Source organism: Berghia stephanieae, chromosome 2 (genome assembly GCF_034508935.2).
Source record: "Berghia stephanieae isolate SIO BIC M18660-M18661 chromosome 2, UCSD_Bste_1.3, whole genome shotgun sequence".
NCBI lineage: Eukaryota > Metazoa > Mollusca > Gastropoda > Nudibranchia > Aeolidiidae > Berghia > Berghia stephanieae.
In genome coordinates this window covers 79,798,791-79,821,551 of record NC_088361.1, presented here as the reverse complement: position 1 = coordinate 79,821,551, position 22,761 = coordinate 79,798,791, and the positions used below count along the sequence as shown (strand labels likewise).

General features: G+C 36.6%; 1 protein-coding gene across 1 annotated transcript; it reads left to right on the top strand.

Moving 5' to 3' along the window:
* The first annotated feature begins 1,130 nt into the window (after positions 1-1,130).
* On the top strand, positions 1,131-1,607 carry LOC144964020 (uncharacterized). Its single transcript, XM_078897966.1, has one exon. The coding sequence runs from the start codon at positions 1,131-1,133 to the stop codon at positions 1,605-1,607; it is 477 nt and encodes a 158-aa protein (XP_078754092.1).
* The last annotated feature ends 21,154 nt before the right edge of the window (positions 1,608-22,761 follow it).

The window sequence follows — 22,761 nt, the reverse complement described above, 5'->3', positions numbered from 1 at the left end:
ATTTACTCACATTCTCTCACTCACCGTACTCAGGTGTAAAACGAGTACCTGGCCGTCAACAGCGATGTCTCTGTGGGAAAGAATGTAATATCGCCTAACAGGCGTCATGTCTCGTTCTACATGTTACGTCTTGCTGTTGGTTAGGGACCATTTGTAAAGCGCTTTGAGCACATTTATAGGATATTGCGTCATATAAAACGGCTCTAGTTAAAGCTCTAGTTATAAACCATATTGGACACCAATGACCAAATGCCGTTATCCATTGGGTTCAAGTCACGGCTCATGGAGCCCATTTATCTTAAGACATAAAATGTCGAATGTTATATTTGACCGTACTGAAAATTATGTCGCATTGTTAAAATAAATAGAAACGTATTCCACACTTTGTCCCGATCGACCATTTGCTTTTCAACACTAGTAACTAAATAGCAAAGTGAAATTGAATGTAAGCTTCAATTTAATATACCAAAACATATAAAATGGACGTACCTAACGCCACTACCACATTATCTCATTCGTCTGTAGTGTTTTAATCATCCTGTTTTGTTGCTAAAGGGGAAAACCGAAACGTCCATTTTATCTGTTTTCGTATATTCAATTGAAGCTTACATTCCATTTCACATTGTTATTCATTTCTTCGAGCTTCTAGCAGTAACATTTACATTAGACTAGTAACTGCACTACTAGAACAAGACAAAGTTTGGAAACTTTCGATATCATGATTTTTATACGACTTTGGTATAACCGGCATGGTTTTCCAACCAATAGAGCATTTAAAAAAATAATAAACTTGGCAATAATATTTTACATTAAGATTTAGTTCTTATTGCTTGTAAAGTTTCGTATATTTCTGATTTCTACTTCGTATTAAAATAGCGTCATACTTGTAGTGTAATACTGCATAGAAACACTACAATAGATTTAGTGTGGGCACTTCCGTTTTGTTACTTGCACGTTACTTGATGATTAAAGAACCTTACCTTGTCTATTCAATCAGCCTTGTCTAATCCTTTTATATCATTTATATATTCTATCATCAAAACACTACATGGTGTCAGAAGTGGGATAAACATTCAAAAAAGAAAGTTGGTATGCTTATTTACGAATATTTTTCAAAATTTTATTGAATAATGGCGTCAAAAATACCAATCCCGATACCACTAGAAACAGGTTCTAACCTCTCCCTAAACTGGAAAAGATTTCAAAGAGCCTGGAAAAACTATGAAATAGCTACAAAATTAAAGGAGAAAAGCAACGATGTGAGATTGGCCACATTATTAGCTATTATAGGGAGTGAAGCCCATGAAATTTATGATGGAATGTTTCCAACAGAAAACGAAGATCGGTCAGTGGAAGAGGTGATTTCTGCATTTCATACATTTTGTATAGGAAAAACAAATGAGACTTACGAGCGATTTATGTTCAATATGAGAGTACAAAAGGAACATGAAACTATTGACACTTACTATGCAGAACTTCGAAAACTTGCAAAAACATGCAACTATGAATCATTAGAGGATAACCTAATCAGGGATAGAATTGTTATTGGAATAAAAAGTGAAGAATTCAGAAGAAAGCTACTAGAACATTCTGATTTAACACTGTAACAAGCAATCGATACAGTTCGTTCTATGGAAATTGCAATGAAACAAATGAAAATCTGCGCTAGTAGTGGTAATGAAATGGCAGTGGACAGAGTGAGGTATGATAAGGGGTCGTATGATAAACAAAGTCATCAAAAGAAAAATCAATTATGTTCAAGGTGTGGGAGAAGCCATGAACAATATGAATGCCCAGCCCAACATGAAACTTGCTACAAATGTAGTAAAATTGGGCATTTTGGTAAAATGTGCAAAACTAAAAGTAAGTTTAAACAAAACAACAATTATTCAAACAAATGGGTGCGCCATTTCCAACAAGAGCAAGAAGACTGAGAAAGAATCTCCAAATTTCTTGGGCGCTGTCCATACAGAAGATCTGGTGGATGATCCTTGGAGAGCCGAAGTTCAACTAGATGACACTGTCGTTAATTTCAAACTAGACACTGGGGCAGATGTTACTGTTTTACCAAAAAGCTTAGTGCCTAGAAAAATTGAAGTTTACAAAACGAATAAAAGACTATTTGGCCCAGGGAAAGAAGAAGTTGTCGTTCATGGGAAGTTTGAAACAAAAATGAAAAGAGGGAATTTTCCCACAATACAAGACGTGTATATGATTGAAAATTTGGCTGAGCCACTACTAGGTAGGCCAGCAATCGAACAACTAAAACTCATTAACAGAGTAAATAACATTGATTGTACATCAGATTTTGGAACAGAAATTAAAAGATAATACCCAGAGCTGTTCAATGGTTTAGGTAAAATAAAAGATAGACAATACAAAATACAATTAGGTGATAACATCACACCATTTTCTGTCTCAACGCCAAGGAGAATACCGTTGTCATACTATAATGCGGTACAGCAAGAACTGAAACGACTGGAAGACATGGACATAGTCAGACCAATTTCAAAACCAACTGATTGGTGCGCTCCGGTGGTAGTGTTACCTAAGAAAAACTCCGATAAGATTAGACTCTGTGTTGATTTGACAAAATTAAATCAAGCGGTGAAGAGAGAAAATTTTCCTATGCCGTGTACTGGTCAACTTCTTAGTCAATTCTCTAGACAACAAATATGGTCAAAACTCGACTGCAAAGCGGGATTTCACGAGCTATCCATGGAAGAGGAATCACAAGCGCTGACTACGTTTATTACTCCTTTCGGTAGATATTGCTACAAACGATTGTGCTTTGGAATTAGCTCAGGCCCAGAAATTTTTCAGCGGGAAATGTGTCAACTTTTGAAAGACATTCCGGGAGTTGTGTTGTGCAATTGACGACATACTTATTGGTGGGGCTACACCCCAAGAGCATGATAGTAGACTCCACAAAGTGCTAAAAAGACTTAAAGAAGCCGGAATTACACTGAACGAAAAATGCAAATTTAAACAAAATGAAATAAAATTTCTGGGGCATGTCATATCAAATAATGGCGTTGAAATAGATCCTGACAAAAAGAAAGCCATAAAAGAATTCCCACCACCGAAAAATATCACAGAATTGCGAAGATTTTTAGGAATGGTTAACCCATGTCGGTAAGTTCCTGGAAGGTGTTGCAGAGAAAACAGAACCACTAAGAGAATTGCTAAAAAACAAGAAAGAATGGGTATGGGACCATAATCAAAACGAAGCATTTCAAAATTTGAAAGATAACCTCATTGAGTCACCCGTGCTAGCACACTATAACTCAAATAACGATACTAAAATAACCACAGATGCATCAAAATATGGACTTGGTGCTGTTTTGTATCAGAGAGAACATGATGATGATTGGAAACCAGTGTTCTATGCATCAGGAGATGCCCTATCGAGAGCTCCAATCAAGTTAAAGGGTGAAAACGAAGACATCAAAAATGACTTCTAAATGAAGAAGAATTGGACCTCTTTGTGAATTTTGTTATTAATAATTTACCTGCATCAAAGAGTAGACAAGAGGAAATCAGGGATGCTCAGGACAATGACATGATTTTGAAAAAGGTAAAAGAATATTGCGTTATTGGATGGCCTTCAGCCAATAATCAAAACAGTGATTTTTAAAAATATTTTTCAGTTAGAAGCCAATTACCTGTATGCAAGGACATTCTTTTATATCAACGCAGAATGGTAATCCCCCAGAAAATGCGAAAAGAAATCATGTGTAAACTCCATGAAAGCCATCTTGGAATAGTAAAATGTTGGTCATTGGCAAAGGAGAGGAATTTCCATAGACATTGAGAATGTAGTAAGAAAATGTGCTATATGTGAAAAATATAAGATTGTGCCACCAGAACCGTTGAAACCAACCGAAACACCATTATACCCTTGGCAGAAAATTGCGACCGATCTCTTTGAGTGGAAAGGCTTGACATATTTACTCCTCGTTGATTATTATTCAAGGTGGATTGAAATTGCACATCTAAAATCAACAACTTCAAATACAGTAATAGAACATATGAAATCTACCTTCGCAAAATATGGAATATCGGAGACAGTCATATCAGACAATGGACCACAATTTGCTTCTAGTGAATTTAAAACGTTTGGAACAATGTATGGATTCCAACACACAACAAGCAGCCCGAAACACAGCCAAGCAAACGGAGAAGCAAAAAGAGCTGTCCGAACTTGTAAGAACTTACTAAGGAAAGCTGAAGATCCTTACGTTGCTCTTTTGAACTATAGAGCTACCCCCCTCGAACAGGGATTGAGTCCTGCAGAATTACTAATGGGAAGGAAACTGAGAACAAAAATACCAGCAATGAGAAACAACTACAAATCTACAGGTCGTCGAAACTTCATAATCAACGATAAGCGCATCAAAGAACGACAAAAACAAAATTATGACCGAATACACCGAGCCCGTCCTCTCGACGTGATTCAACAAAGCCATCCAGTGTGGATATACCCTCAACTTCAACGTGGTGTTACGACCAATGGACCAGACCATCGCTCATATATGGTTAAAACATCCCATGGATAGCAACTTCGAAATCGTCGGGACTTGCGTCACAGAGCAGATCAATCAGAGGGAACACAAATTCCTCCTAAATCAAATGCCTTACTCCCTACACAAACGACTATGCACACTGTCGACAGGCAACCAACTAACACCAACCCCTCAAACGAGGAATGTAGAGCAGATAATCTAGAAACCAGAGCCGATAATCCCGAAACCATCGCTCTACCATCGCCAGGTTCTCCCCCTGCATATGTCACAAAACATGGGAGAAACATTGTTCGCCCTGCTCGTTTTCGTGAGTGTTAAGTTTAAAACATGGCCAATAGGATTGACTAGCAATCCGATCCGGATAGCGGATGATACGGAAATGTCTGATTTGCAGATTATACTAGTTAGGAGGAAATTCATAACGTCTGAAGTTACACAAGCGAAGTGAGCTGATAATCATTGACATTGAAATTGCACTCGAATCAACCTGATGATTTACAGAAATTAAAAACGTTTTCATTTAGACTATTAGACATACTATTTACAGTGGAAACAAAATTGTGTTGTGGTTAGGTAGGACATTATTTTATATTAATTTTAGTTTAATGACGGTTTGTCTGTTAAAGTTAAAACAAGAAGAAAGGGAGATGTAGTGTAATACTATATAGAAACACTACAATAGATTTAGTTTGGGCACTTCCGTTTTGTTACTTTCACGTTACTCGATGATTAAAGAACCTTATCTCGTCTATACAATCGGCCTTGTCTAATCCTTTTATATCATTTATATATTCTATCATCGAAACACTACAATAATATTTTCCAGTTTATTTTTTTTTTGCACTATATATTTTATATATATATATATATATATATTATATATATATATATAATATATATATATATATATATATATATATATTGGTGTGGGTGTGTGTGTGTGTGTGTGTGTATAGTTAGATGCTCATTTAGACCTCGGTACGATGAGAGAATGTGAATCTAGAGTCTTTTCCAAGGACTCAAAGATACGCCAGTCAGAGTTAGAATCGAACCCTGGTCCATCCAATCCGGATGCGAGTGTCATAACCCATGACTACAACATAGCCCCACTAAGAAAAATACGCACCAGTTATTCCCGCCAGATCACTCGTGCTAACACACAAAACTATGCGCAATCTTAAACGTTTATATTCCAATTGAGAGAATGTCATGAGAAATTTTCACCTAACAGGGGCAGCGTAGCTTTGCTTCGTACCCGAAAGGTACCGAGTTCGATCACCCACCGCTGTGTGGCCTTGAGAAAGTCACCTTGCCCAAGCTCACTTTGAGGTGCTGCACTGCGGCTGACGCCTGGTTTATTCCAATCTTCCCTTGGAATAGACGCTAAAGAAAAATTTCCCCATGGGGATGAATAAAGAGAATTATATTATACGTTACCCTGTTTTTCCACATTGTCTTTGCTCATTAGTTTAGTTTGCTTCTGCATGACAATTCCCTGTTGTTGAACAGTTTCTTTCAAATCAGACGTTTCCTTCATCAGATTGGCCAAGATGGTTGATGTGTCTTCATCTGTCAATATATAATTTTTAAAAACCAACAAGCTGAGAATTTGTATACTGCTACTTCCACTAGACGTGCTCAAACGACTTTACAAGTAGTTCCCAGCCAACAGCAATACTCAAAATGTAGGACGACACGTGACGCTTGAAAGGTAATAATATTACAATTGAAGAGTGGTTTTCCAAAACTCTCTTATAGTAGGGGGAATTAGGCTAAAACCGTGCAAATTCGGGTTGAAAGCATGAAAATTTGCATACAGGTTGCTACGACCCATAGAAAAACCATCTGATATAAAACCACTCTGGCAATCAATCATAACGTATCGGTTTAAGGCCTTAGATTTTACCTATTACAGCTATATTAAACAAGGGAAATAACTGCGTAAAAATAATTATTTTCTTCATATTCATTGTATTAGGGAAAATTAGGCTAAAACCGTGCACATTGGGGTTAAAATCCTGAAAATTGGCATATAGGTAGCTATAACCCGTATAAATAACACCTGATATAGAACCACTCTGGCAATTTATCATAACAGTGCGGTTTTAGCACTTTTATTGTTTCCTAGTCCTATATGGCATTGCTTATCCAAGGAAATAACCATGACAAAACAATGTGCGTTCTAAAACTTTAAATACACCGGTAACCATTTACGGTAGCTAACTGATGGTTATTTCGTGTTGTAATTAGTAGATAGAAGCGGAAGAGGGGGGAGAGGGAGTGAGCAGGAGAGACGGAGAGAGAGAGAGAGAGAGAGAGAGAGAGAGAGAGAGAGAGAGAGAGAGAGAGAGAGAGAGAGAGAGAGAATTTTACTCATTACTGTACTAACCTAACTAGTAGATAAAATAGGGAGAGGGGGAGAGGGGGAGAGGAGAGGAGAGGAAGAGAGAGAGAGAATTTACTGAATTTTACTTTTGATTACTGTACTGACCTAACATCCCCCCCCCCATCCACACACACACACACACACACACACACACACACACCGCATCTACACAAGTCCGTGCAAGGCAAACCGGACCTTAAACACTTGCATCGGATGCCGATACATTCTCTCTTACATGAACATTTGATGAGTTTTTGGGACACTTTTGACAATTATAAAATAAGCTCCACAGTGGTTCATGTCGATCGTCATATATTTTGCAGGGTTCTCTTCTATAAAAGATATAATGTTAGCAAAAGCTCGACTTCTTTCAAGAACTGTGACAACATGATTATCATCAGTAGTGACATCTTTTCAAGCTTGTTTTTTTAAGTATCGTGAATGACAAATATTATGGCATAGGGCGGTAGTGTGCCTCCTGAGCGACTAAATCTCCTCCGGCAATAAATTACAACATATCAGAATCTTTTATAGATAACGCTATTTCACGAAAATTTCTTCCGTATCTTTTGTCATTACAGAATGGAGTACTCCCGATTCCATGTTTTTACAAAAAGCACGTTTGTTTATTATAGCCAATCTGTAATTTGAACGTTGTCTCATTATTCTCGTGGGTTGCGAAATATATTCATTCGGTGACTCCTCCAAGTTAAATGACGAAGATTGGAATTCTTGTAGGGCAATTCTTTTAGATTTCTTTAATTCTAATCGCCTCATTTTGTTAGCATTAAATTTTACACAACAATACTTATGCCACTTCGCATCATTTTGTTTTAAGCTTTCGATAATCTTATTTCTTTCTGATGAATTTTAAAAAATAGATACATCCAACTTGTTTTCATCACAAACCAAAAAATTTAATTGTGTTAAATCTTCAAAAAGAGTTTCATAGCCTTGCCCTTTGCCATACCTCCTCGACTTAGAGGGACATTATAAACGGTCTGTGTTATCTTGTTGGCATATCAAATACTCGTCCCAGTCTCTGGGGGCAGTTCTTTTTGCTATTGTATGTGTATCTGAAATCATGCAAACGCATTCCTTTATTAGGCATATGCAATATTCTTTCATAACTCTCTCTCTCTCTCTCTCTCTCTCTCTCTCTCTCTCTCTCTCTCTCTCTCTCTCTCTCTCTCTCTCTCTCTCTCTCTCTCTCTCTCTCTCTCTCTCTCTCTCTCTTTCGTTCTTTCTGTTAAAGACCCATCGTCAGCAGGAAAAATGTGTGCAGTGCCTTACATAAGGACACAGCAGTACAAATAGAACATTCTCCCATTGTCCTTTTACGCAAAGTAAATAACGTGCCACAATACAGCATCATAGTGGTTGGTGATGATGATAATGGTGATAATTATAGCAATGTAAGTGGTATGGGCACTCTTTACTGTCATCAAGTTTGACCGAAATAGGTTTTAACTCACGTAAAATGATTATAGCAGTATTTTTGGAAAGAAAAGAAAACAGGAGGAGGAGAGAATGAGCACTGTCCTTTGTCAACACCGGTTATTAGCATTTATTGAGCTGTGTTCTGCTAGTCTGTTTTGTCTACCCCTCTGTCCGTCTTCCCGTCTTCCCGTCCGTTTTAGAGCAATTGATTATACTTATTAAATCAGATGCAGAAAAATCTCATATTATAGAATATTGCTCGCTAGCCGTCCTTTAAAACAAGTGAAATTGAATAATATTTACGATTAAATATTTTGTATGGTTTGTGAATCGAAAGTAAAGGGAAAGGAAAACATCCGCTTCGACGCTAAAAATAGTCACCAATGGGAATCCAAAGGATGACGTAAAACAACCTTTGGTCGGCTTGCCTCGAATGTTTACACAATAAAAATGAAAGAAATTTTTGTCGTCCATTTCAAAATTTTCTAATCTAAAAAACCTTGTATCTCAACTAATACTGATCTCTCAGCGTGGTTCTATATCATAAATTAGAGTGTTTTTCATAGTCTACAACATATGTAATTTTCATGCTTTCATCCCGGTTTGCACAATTCAAGGGTTTTGTGGACATAATTCCACTACTATTACTCCGTTTTTCCCATTTTGAGATGTTGAGGATTATTTACCCTAAAATTTCCCATTCGGTCTATTATCTTGTCATATTTAAACTTCAAACATTTTTATGCCAATATGATTCAATAGTCTGATGTCATGTCCGCCTAGCAACGAGCAGCTTGGTTCTAAACAAAGAAAATCGGTACATTTTATTCTTCATGCTGGCTAGAACTTTTTCACATGTCATGTGATCAAAATGAATAAATGTCAAAACATGATCAGATTTAAAATGTTTTTCTCCTCTGGATACACTTTTATGCTTGTCGGAGGAGTATTTCATAAGGGCTTCCGCCATTGTTCCGATAGTTTAGAACCAGTTACTAAGTTACTATGCGCCATTACGAGGGAAGTGTCGTCACGACTGTTGAATCCTATTGAAGAGTGGTTTTCCAAAACTCCCTAAGTCCGTGTTTCCCATTTTGAAATATTGAGGATTATTTCCCCTAAAACTTCTCATTCGGTCTATCATATTTAAACTTCAAATTCACACAAATCATAGGGACATTGTTTGTGCCAATTGATGCTTAAAATAAAGTTTACATGTCAATTTATCTCACGGATGGAAAATCTCAAAAAGTAGTTTTGGACAACCAGCCTTTAATTTGATTCAACAGAAACAACACTGTTAACGACCAGGAACTCATTTTACACCTGAATACGGTAGGAGAATGTGAGTATTATCATAAATGATTCTTCTTAATAGTTAGTTATTTGTTTTAGTTTTAGATTTTTTTTTTTTTTGGATGGAGCTCCTGACCTCCCATAGTGGGCAGGGACGCACTTACTGTCTTCTATCCCCTTATATCTGTTTTTCAACATACTTTCTGTCTTTACCTTGGAAAGAGATTACTTGGTTTTCCATGGGAGATGATATTTTGTCTTGTAAATCATCTCTGTTATGCACTGTATTATTTTTTTTTTTTTTTGTATATAATGATTTGTAAAGATTTGAGTGTGTTTGTCTTAGTGGGGATCTGTGCTTGTGTCATTTAGGTGATCTCAAGCTAAGCATGCTCTTGGAATCTAAACCTATCTGAACCACTTCCCTTTGACTTACTTTTTCTTTGGTGCTTTAATTGTGTTTCTAAAACTGTTTTACTATCCCATCGTCTTCCTTTTTACCGGTGCTGATATGACCTAAAGGTATTGCAAGCGCCATGAAACCCTTAAAAACAAAACAAAAAAACCACATAGCTTTCATTTGTCGAATGTCTCTTTCATTCTATTTGTAACATATGTATTGATGCGGGAAAGGTCACTTTGTGCCCCAGACTACCCCTGACTACCCCGGACTGCCCCGGACTACCCGGATTGCCCCACGGACTGCCCAGGACTATCCCGGCTCCAAAAATGTTGCTCATTGTTCTGTTTTTCATTGTTCTGGCTAGGGTGATGGCACCCGTAACTTTAATTTTCCTGCTATCAACCACGTTGATTGACCATTACTTTTAATATTGACACAAAAGTATATTGTAGACATCGGCTATTCGCTCAGTCTATCCGTAGCAGACTAAACTCTAGCTTTATTTCACGTTAAAAATTTGCTCATTGATCTGTTTTTCAACTTGATTTCCCATTGTCAGTATATGAAAACAAAATGAAGAACACACGGACAGCGAGGGTGATGATCAGGAAATCAAGTGAAAAACAGAGCAATGAGCAAGATTTTTGGAGCAGTCCGGGGTAGTCCAGGACAGTACGGGGCAGTCCGGGGCAAATTGGGGGGGGGGGGGGGGCAGTCCGGGGTAGTCCGAGGCAGTCCATGGTAGTCCGGGGCAGTCCGGGGCACAAAGTGACCTTTCCGTATTGATGCTCACAACATTTCGCCTGCCGGATAAAACGTACCAATACACAAAACGATGTGTTACCTTAAACTTAAATTGTCTGTTTGATGCAATTTAGTGAGAACAACTCATACACATGCCTGGCTCAAAACAATAACAAAGAGCTGAGCATGAGTGAGGGGAATTTCTTTCTATCTCTCGATAGAACGAAGATGACGTCACTCAGGTCATTGTTATTGGGTTTTTTTTTTGCCATCCGCGTTTATGAGTAATTCTCACAAAACTGTATTCATCAGACTATTTACGTTCAAAGTTACGCATCGTTTTGTGTGTTGGTTCCTTATACTTTCGGATGACAATGGTGTGAGCTTCTAACCAAGCGCATACCATCTATTGTTAGATCCTGGGACTTCAATTCTCTATTGTCTTTTTGTTTTTCTCTACTCACTTCGTTTCTGGTTCTTATCATGAAAAGTGCGTCATCCACTCACTTTTCAGAATGATTTGACGATCTATTTAAAAAATGTGTTTTATTTGTGCTTTTACATAGCGCAATATCCATAACGTGCCAGAGCGCTTACAATGGATCCCTGGCCAACAGCAACACTTAACTTGAAGGACGGAATGACGCCTGTAGGCGATATTACATTTTTTTTCGAACAGAGACAAAAATTTAACGGCAAATGTACTAATTTTACACATGAGTTACGGCGAGAGAAGTAGTAAAGGGTCTTTTCTAAGGACTCAACTATGCGCCGAGCGAGGCTCGAACCAGGACATTCCGATCCGAAAGCGAGTGTCATACAACAAGACCATAATAAAGCCATTCAGCGACTGCCTCCTGCATTCATGTTTCCCCTCGAGAACCGTAACCTTCGTAAACTGTTCAAAGTCTGACGCTGAACTAAATTACGTCAAAACACAGGGCGACAACAACAAAAACAACAACAAACAACAACAACAAAGCGAATCGTGAGTGTCCTATCCAATGGCACAGCCAATGGAATCATTTGTTTCCTTGAGTACAGCAATTGAGAAATAACTAGAGATTACACTGACCTATAATGAAGTCACTATAGATAGTATGCGCTTGGCTAAGAAGCTCATAACATTGCCATCCGGAAATATAATGGACCAACACACAAAACTGTGTGTATCATTAACGTTTATAGTCGGGTTAATACAGTTCAGTGAGCATTACTCATAAACACGGATGGCAAAAACAATAACAAAGACCGGAGTGACGTCATCTTCGAACTATCTATAGAAGTCCTATTACCAGGCTATTGATGTTATGCGATTAGGTGAAATACTCAAATCTGTCGGCCGGATTTTAATTTTTACATTTTAATGTAGCTCAACACTTTGTTATTATTTTTAGCCAACCATTTTTATGAGTAATTTTACAAATTCTATCAATCGGACATAAATGTTCAATGTTACAAATAGTTTGTTTGTTGGTTCGCTATAACGGACTGCGCAATGTTTGTGAGGATTTTTGGTTAAACTCACAGCATCAATGGAAATAGAATAACAGTGCCTGCTTCGCTTACTTTTCCACACATGGTGAAATTTATTCAAGAAGGGAACTCGAACCCTGGACCTTCTGATCGGAAAGCTAGTGCCTTATCACAAAACCACATAGCCGCAGATATAGATTAGCCACCCAACTTGCACTATAGTACTTTTTGCTCTCATGAATTAAGAGCTCCGAATGATTTTCACATCACGCATAATGACTAATTTGATTAGGGGCTCCATGTTCTAATAGTAATCATTGAGTGACTATACCTAGCTTTTGATCTAAAAACTAAAAAGGTTGCTGGAAATGTATGTCATTTTAGCGCTTTAAGGGGCGGTTTGGGTCTTTTCTAAAACAAAAGTTTAATTACCTATATTGGGCGGTTTTAATCATTCTGTATCGTCAATATAGCTTAAAAAACAACATTTATGGTGAACATTTTTAATTATCTGTGTTGATACCCATTTTGCGACCAAATTTGGGGGTCTGACATCAAAAAATATAACAATCTTGTGGCAAACGTTCCACAAAAACTAATGAAGGGATGACCTCCATATTCTTCCCTCTTGTCAACATTGTACCATAGTGTGTCACAACAGAGAGATTTAACGGCTTTAGCTTATGGACTTTTTATTAGAACATTACAAAGTTGAGAATCAAAATGTTATGACAAAATTGACCTTAAAAATTCAGAATTAGGATTATTATTCAAAATTCACATATCTTATCAAAAAAATCTCTCTGATGTGACATAAAACGTTATCTCTGTGATAACTTTGGAAACTTTCAGACAAATTCATTGAATAGATTCTGAGAAACGTTTGACACAGTTTCCCATACCCTTAGAAAAATGACATATTGAGAAAATAGCAAAATGCCTTCCCGTTTTTCACACTTTTCTTACTACCTGTACCATTTTCGACTTTGTTTTTCGTGCCTTTATAGTCTACTTTAAGAATTTTGACTTCAATTATATTATTTCTAAGATAATAAAATATCATTTTCCACAAAAATCTCAAAATCAATTTTTCGCAAGGATTTTCCTAATAATTAGACCCAAACCGCCCCTTAATGTGTATTCAATAAAACAATTTCTAAGCTCTTCGCATAATTGCTTCATAGGAGAAATCTAAGATTGGAACAGAGCTGGAATACTCAGTGGGTAAATGGAAATTTATCAAATTAATCTGTTTGGACTGTATTTTGCATATGACCTATCTTAAGCAAAGCATGCAAAAGTGTCAATGTATGTTTAATGTTATATAGACTAAGGTAAATATTATGGACTAATGTATACAAAAAGAGTGAAAAGACAAACGGTTTTATAAACAAAATAATTGAAGAAATCTTAAATAATCCTTTTTAAAACTCACCAATGGATATGGATGGGGGATCAGTAGCAAATTCAACAACTTAACAATTGGAAGTAGAATTCATCACCTAGGGATTGAACGACTCCATCCACTGCTTAAAGTTGAATGAAGTCTCGATCAGTCAACCACACCTTTATAAGTGTTTGGTCTTACATAAAATGCATATAAAGTATGTATAAATTAACACCTTATAGTATTTTACCCTATCAATCCTCCCTTACCCCCACCTCTCACTAATACCCTCGTCATCATTACGTAGAACTTTTAAATTTCTTTAACGATCTACATTATCATCTCACCCAGCCATTTCTTGTGGTTTTCTTGGATTCACTAAAGCGTTTAATGACCACTTACACCCATTAACTTGTTCTTTTTCACCTTGAAATTTCCCCCGTCTTGTAACCTTCATCATTTGCAAGAATTCAACATAAATTTTGTAATTTATGCAGAATTCTTAATAAGGAAAAACTTGCAAATCTTCAACAAGAATAAGAATCAACTTTTGATTTTGTGACTCAAGTGAAATATTATATCCACAACCAACATTGTATAGTCCATGGTAAGATAGAACCGAATGGGCACGGGGGGGGGGGGGGGGAAGCCATTCCATTATAGATAGTATGCGCTTGGCTAAGAAACTCACAAGATTGCCATTCGGAAGTATAACGGACCAACACACAAAACTATGTGTAACCTTAGACGTTTATAGTCTGGTTAATACCGTTTAGTGAGAATTACTAATAATCGTGGATGGTAAAAATCAATAACAAAGACCCGAGGGACGTCAACTTTGATCTATCTATAGACAGGATTTTGTCATTGATGTTGTTGAGGTCTATAATTGACGTTAAGCGGAGGTCGGTGTTTGGGAAATCTTTTGAGACCGTTGTTGAGTGACCAGATGACTGGGCGTCCATTGGGTTCAGGTCCCTAATTGGTGAAGTAAAATAACATAGATTTATTTGCTATCTTGTATTTCAGAATCTCGTTTCAGAATGTGTCCATACAGAATTCACCTGGTTTTAAATATTGAAGAGAGATCAGTGTTTTGTTACATTCTCGGCACAGTGTTTTTTGTTTTTTTTGTTGTTGTTGTTGTTGTTTTTTTTTTTTTTGTTTTTTTTTTTGGGGGGGGGGGGGGGTTTGTAGGTATTTTATTCCCCGTACAGTTCTAAGATGGAAGGTGTTGTAGTAGTAGTCACGATTATGAAGATTATGATAATGATGATGATGATGCTGATGATGACGACGACGACGACGACGATGATGATGATGATGATGATGATGATGATGATGATGATGATGATGATGATGATGATGATGATGATGGTATTGATTTTTACTTATTATAAAAGTTATGGGGGAAATAATGATTGTAATTCCAGCAATAGTGACAATGGCGATAGATATTGTAACAATGATAATAATATGAATGATGCTGATATAATAATATTTCAAACATACATATATTATATGCATACACCACGCACACGTGTGTCACAAACAATTACACACACAAACACATAATATATATGTATATATATATATATATATATATATATATATATATATATATATATATATAATGTATTATATATATGTATATATATGTATATATATATATATATATATATATGTGTGTGTGTGTGTGTGTGTGTTTGTGTGTGTGTGTGTGTATTATCTTTTTATTTAAAAGTTGTTGGAGGTAAACATTGTTCAATACAGCCCATTTTAAATTTCTACTAGTGAGCTCTGAATTTCTTACAAATCTAACAATCCTATAAATATTTTTTACGAATGATATACGAACAAGTTGCAGACTTTTTTTTCAGTGAAAAGAACAAAATGGTCCCTATTTCATTGGAAGTGTAAAAGCACTCTTCCTGGGGACTGGATACACACCTTGTGTAATTTATCTTCTGCTGTCTGAGGTATATCTTATTTTATAGTCTAAATATATGCTGGTAGCAAATAAAGATCATGCTCGTCCTCCCTCTGTTACATCCGATAACCCTAAAAATCTGCCAATAATCCTGATTCTGAATTAGTTATGCCACCTTTATGTAACCTATTCATTATTTCGTTATTTATACTCGGTAGGACTGGTTACATACACATTCCCAAGGATTTAGGAACCAAAAGATTATAGGGTTTGATGTCACGATTTTTCTTCCCCATTAAGAGTAATTCTATCACCTGTCGACTCAAATGGTTATTAAATTGTAAACTATCTGCTAGGGCCATACATAGGCTATAGCTTAAGGATTAATACTTTGACCTTGGCCTTGGAAATCGCCATTTGGCAACCCCGTTGTCAGATTCATTTCCGCGCACGTCCACGTTTTATTACCGGACCGGTTTTCTCGATGATGCTCAAAAGATTCGCCTCGATCTATGTAAATATTTTGGTACACAGTGGGTGTTTGATGGTCTCCTTGGTGTGAACAATTTATTCAGTGGTTACATTTACAAGGATCTCTATTTGTACAAATTGGTATGTTTTTTTTTTTTAAAATGACAAGTGGGCAGCTTCTAAACAGTCCCAGTCGTCGTCCTAACCGTTATCGTCATCTTATCGTCTTCAACCGCAATCTCTCAAAAACTGCTCTGAGACGGTGGGTCACAATTTTTTATCTGTTCATTAACCTAATACAACTCAGATAAAAGGTAAACCTTTTGGTACAAAGGGGATGCTTCATGGTCTCTTTGATGTGAACAACTGAGTGGTTGCTTATACAAGAAAACCTATTAGTACAAATTAATACGCTGTTTAAAAAAAAGGTGAACTGAGCTTTCCGTGAGCAAATACCATAAATCATGACGAGGCCAATCAAAGCCAGCATTTCAATTTACACGTTACCTCCTTATTTCATCTCAGTCTCTCTCTCTCTCTCTCTCTCTCTCTCTCTCTCTCTCTCTCTATATATATATATATATATATATATATATATATATATATATAATATATATATATATATATATATATATATATATATATATCGGCCTTTTTCGAAAAAACTGCCAAATTCCTGTCCTGTGACGATAATTGGATCTTTGAAATATTTGATGCATATATTGTTAGCAAATACTTGCTTACACAGTCTCACTACACATTACTAACTTGTATGAAAATCGAGAGAGATTCAGGATAGATATGACGTTTTGTATTGACTGGGGTAGAGGAAAATACCCTGTCCTTTTTTTTTGCATGATGGCTTTAAGTCGATTTTTTAACAAAATGGAGTGTCTTGTTGTATACACCTATGAATTCACCTGATGCAAATTGCCATCTTCTAACATCCTCATAAAAGTTTGTAACAATCAGACTTTTTAAAGTTTTATTATATATTAATAAAGTCTGTCCCCAAGGGGGCTACTCATTCCTGTAACAGCAGTGAAAATTAACCAATTAAAATCCTCTTAACAATAGAAGTGCAACTAACAATGTTTTCTCGCCGTAGCTGCCCCTTTTCCATCACGGCCGAAACTACAAACACATGTTTTTTTCATTCAGTGTGATTTCCAGTTCAACACCGCTTCAAGAATGGTGAGTAATGTTCAACATCGAACCATGACCCTCATTCCTGTTACCGGGGCTTGTTATTTAAATTAGAACTTGTATTAAAAATCAAAAGTATCAGTTTATAGCTTTTTAAGGCTCTAAATAATAGTCATACTTTAATGTTGGAGTAAATCATATTTTAGGGATAGTATGAATCGAAGCGAGATAAACTCATCCCTGTTACACTCATTCCTGTTACACCTTGTTTTGTAACAGGAATGAGGGATGTAACAGGAATGAGGAAAACATAACAGGAATGAGTAACAGGAATGAGGAATGTGAACTTTCATAAAATGAAACACATGTTTTATTGTCACTAAGTCCTTTGGAGCATAATGGCCCATAGAATCGGAGCTTATCCCTTTTGCTGTAGCATGAAACAGACATTTAACTTATGAATACGAGGTTGGTCTATAGCAAATTACATTCCCCAGCAGCACTGGTACCATGATATACACCTGGGTGAAGCAAAGTGAAGCAGCCGGAATGAATTTCCTTGATTAAGGAAACCACTCTATGGTTGTGGAGGTTTTCGAACCTGTTATCTCCCAGTCCGGAGTCCCTTTCGGTAACCACTCGGCCAAGGCGCCTCCACATGGTTTATCGATTCATAGAATATTCCTTTGTTTCATAAGGATGTGTTTGGTAAAGTGTTTTGTAAACCACTGAAGTGTTACAGGCCTATGTCCATTGAAGTGGTAACATTCATTGTTACAACGTTACCATTAAAAACAATTTTTATTGTTTACATATTAATTTCTTCCATTGCTGAAAGACTATTTTTAGTGCAAAGTTACCTTGCCAATACCAAATGCCTAATGTCCAAACATAGTTTTTTGCCTGTTAGGCTCAGATACATTTTAGATGATTACTATGATTTAACGGCCCGGTATCGCTTGTACAAATGTGACATTGTATCACATAATAGTCTTCTTTGTTCCTTGACTTTATTCATGTTACACCTTGTTTTGTAATAGGAATGAGGGTGGCGAAATGTAACTTGATATTATTGTTCATTTTCAAGGGTCATAGCTTTGTTGTAACGATTGTTTTATTTTGTTTTCTTATCACAAAGGCCAAAAAAGCCATGATGTCAGCCGAGAGCAATGACTTTACCGTCAAAGACGAGATGGAGTTCCTATTCGACGTGCTGTTAATCTTAAAAAAGAACAAGACAAATACCAGAGCGACAAATCGAATGGAAAGAAAAAGTCCATAAAAGATAAGACACCAAGAGAACAACGCAAACAGAGAAAGAATTGGATAAAAAATTATCACACACACACTACAAACCGGGAACAGCAAAATCTTGACCTGAGTTACACTCCATCCTCACACTCAAAATCTCCACTCTGGTATGTCTCTCGTCAAAGATATCAAGCTACTAAAACAGCCAATGAAACCTAAATGTTGAAAAACCAAAGTCTTGAAGAAGTGAAAAGGCTGTCCTCTCTTTCTCAATCGAAAAAGAAATCCGAAAAAGTACAAAAAGCGCTTGGACAGGTCATTAAAAATAAAAAAAACTTTCGTTGACACCCCGATCAAAAACTAGAAAAACTTTTGAAAGATAGCAGAAAAAACAAGAAAGTGAAAAGAACATTACAAAATCATTTTGCACTCCTATAAGACATCAAACATTTGAGGAACAGAAGGCACATGTACACATCCGTGAAACATCTGGCAGCTGGTATGACTCTCAAAAAATATAAACTCTTGGAAAAATTCGGAAACGACGTCAAATGCCTCCAAAATTTCCAGATCTTGTCAAGCAAATAATAAGAGATTTTTTCCTGAAAGGTGACACTTCTAAATTAGCTCCAGGAAAGAGAAATACAAAAACAAGAAATAAAGTCAAGAAACAAAGAAGACTAATATGTGATACAATGTCACATTTGTTCAAGCGATACATCTCTTGCAACCCATACGTGTCATTTTCTTCATTCTACCGACTTAAGCCATTTTGGGTTGTTACTCCAAGAAAAAGGGACAGAGAAACATGTGCATGTAAAAAATGTGAAAACATTAACATGCTTGCTTCAGCGTTTTGGAGAAAAGGAGTCAAGAATGTTTAATAATGTTGTTGGTCACATCAATTAAATTTCATTCATTTCTACAAAGTGATTTGAAGCAACAGGTTTTCAAAGGTAATGATGGAGACATGCCCGAAGTTGCACCGGTTGACTTAAACAGTGATTCAAGGGATGAACATGACCAAGATGACATAAACATTAAGGTGATGCCGACTGAAATCGATTACAATGGTTTTATCAAAGATTGAATGAATGGAAATCATTTGATGAAGTGGTTGATGAATGTGAAAATCAAGCATTACGTGTTTGTGAAATAGTTGGGGCCAGCAGAAGTGTAATCAAAACTCGCATTGGTATTGACAACAGGTGTACACATTTAATTTCAAATGATATATCTAGATCTCTGTGTGATGGGAAACAGTTATTTCACAGTCAAGCTGAGGGCCGATGGGGATTGCCTGCCTGCCTGTGGTGCAGTATATGCATTTGGCAAAGACACACAAACAGACGAAATACGAGTAAGATTGATACAAGAGCTGGCTTTACACAAGGACCATTATTTGTCAGATTCAAACCTTGCTTCACTCAATGACAACATCCAGACAGTTGTTAAATTTTTGTCACAAACTTGGACCTTTATATTCCCGATGTTAACATAAGTGATAAAGATACCCTGGAAGAGTTGTTCAAACTGGACGTTATGTCATTAAGTAAACCAAAATCATACATGGATATGTGGCAGCTTCTTGCTCTTTCCAGTGTTTTAAAAATGCCTCTTTTGTCTGTTTATCCAAACATTCCGAACTGCCACGAAAGAGTATCCTGAATTTAACAAACAATGTTGGTGCTCTTTTGTGGGTCTCTACCAACATAAGCTCCAAATCATTGTATTGGCGCCCTAACCATTTTGTTCTTCTTTTGAGTTTCAATCACTAAGCGTATTGAATTTATAATCCTTTCGAATAAATATGTTGTAATTACTCATTCCTGTAACAGAAAACTCATTCCTGTTACGTCCACTCATTCCTGTTACACAAACTCATTCCTGTTAAGAATGACTTTTTCGTGTTTTTCATGCTAAATATAAATACTTGAAAGGAAACATTATTTGTGGTGGTTTAACACTTATATACCTAGACTATGGTGAACAATTTTTATTTTTGTCATTTTCCTATAAATTTTTGGAGATGATGATTGCTCAAATAATATCCTTTGTTTTCAAAAACTGATTTCTGAATGCCTTTTGTAAAACAATAACTGTCATTTTGTTGTCAAAATTAGTATCAATGCTCTGTGTTTATTGTATTTCAATGTTTTATTTCAATAATTGTCCAAAAATGTGTTAACTTATGTAATGTGACATATTTTTTAAAGCGTAACAGGAATGAGTCACATGTGGATCGTGATTCACAAATACGTGAATAAGTGACCACTGGAAACTCATTAAGCCCTGTTATTACAATTTTATGTCGCAAACATATCACACAAAGCATACACAAAATAATGAGTATGTTGGAAATACTTGACTTTTCAAAAATTGGAGGACTCGAATTTGGCGTTATTTTGAAAACGGCCGATATATATATATATATATCTTCCAGGCATAAGCTACATTGTTTTGGTGATGGTGTGTCTGGAAGATAAATATACTTTTATCAAACACCCCCATGAAGCCACACTCAACACGAAAAATGAGATGTACAATAGTTGTCCACATCGCCGGAAGCACTTATTAATCAACTACAAACCTACGGAACCACATCAACAAGCAACAACACACAACAAACCAAACTCATGTAACACACAGAAATGACGATGGCTGAAAAGGCCTGAAACATCGATGTAGACTGACTCCAACGGTGTGGTAAATATTAAAATAATATATATATACACACACACACACACACACACACACACACACACAAAACACTCCAGCATGGTTTCCCCGAACACTGTTTGCTCGAACACACGGTTTCCTCGATCTCATTCGAATGTCCAGAATTTTCCCCCTTTTATTCTTTGTTATTATTCCAATTGTTCCTAGAACTAATTTGTTTTACTTTTACCTCGAACACGGTTTTCTCGAACTTCAACCGATGGAAGAAAAATTAATTAATTCATGAATTACTTAAATGTTTTTTATGCGCCCGGTGATTTCGACCACTGATGACTTACTGTGACAATGACATTTACTTATGTATGTATCACTGCATGTGTGTATATGCAGTATATTATACACAAGCCACTCACAGCCACTCACATACTCCATCGCCCTTCCGCATAAAAGGCACCTCTCTGCTATTTCTTACCACTTCGCCATTAATTCCAATTCCAATGCCACGCGCCATGATCATGGTTGGCTACCACGGTAAATGAATGTTGTGATACAGTAACTCCCCCCCCCCCTTCAACACACACAAATACACACACACACACACACACACACACACACACACACACCAATCCATTGTAAAATCCATTGTAACATATCGAGAAATTAAAAATTAATAAAATTCTCTTTATTCATCCTTAAGCAGAAATTTGTCTTAGGGTCTATTCCAAGGGAAGACTGGAATCACCCAGATGTCAGCCGCAGCACAGCGCCACAAATTGAACTACGGAGAGGTGGCTTGCTGAAGGCCACATAACGCGGTGGATATTGGAACTATGTATCGGGTACGAAGCAAAGACTGGGTTATTGTTAGAAAAAAAAAGAGTTGTTTTAATTGGAAAACAGAAAAGTTTTCATGAGACTGTGTGTTTAATCAATATGAGTCCTGCGTTTTGATTACTTCACAACCAGTCATAGTGTTAGTAGATTAAGGGGTTATCACATCTCACACGAAACTTTTTAAACAATGTGTCATATATAGAAATAATTTCTCCGTGTTAATTACCGTACCTTAAAGCCATATCCACATTGTCATACAATTACCGGTAGCATTAGGTTCAGTTAGTTGATCACCGCTTTGGATGAGTAAAGTTATCCGATTTTAGTTTGTAGTACACAGTTAAGTCACCCCTGTAAATAAATTGCAACGCTATTTTATGTCCTCGTCGCAAAACATACACATGATATTACTACTCTGATCATGTAACATTTACGTCATATGGACACTTAATCGGTTTTCAACTTGCTCTGTCGTGTCTGTACTTTTTGATGTCATTTTTATTTTTTTTTTTTTTTTTTTTTGTGACCTCGAAATCATTGATCACGCCAGCACGTAGGTATTGAAGATCGTTATTGTGGTCAATAACCATTAATTTTGTCTCTGCACTTTCCGTATTTTTTACATATAAATGACACCGCTTCAGCCTGATAATGTAACCGCGTCTTTAGAGAATTAAGGCCATCTGTATCCCCGGCTCCATGAGTTGTTTACATTTTCATAAAAACAAATCACAACTACACACCTGACTCCCCGCGAAATTTTATATTCAGTTTGCGGCGATTCTCGGCTTG

Excerpts from the sequence above, each read along its gene's own strand:
- LOC144964020 (XM_078897966.1), top strand. The coding sequence starts at position 1,131 with ATGGCGTCAAAAATACCAATCCCGATACCACTAGAAACAGGTTCTAAC.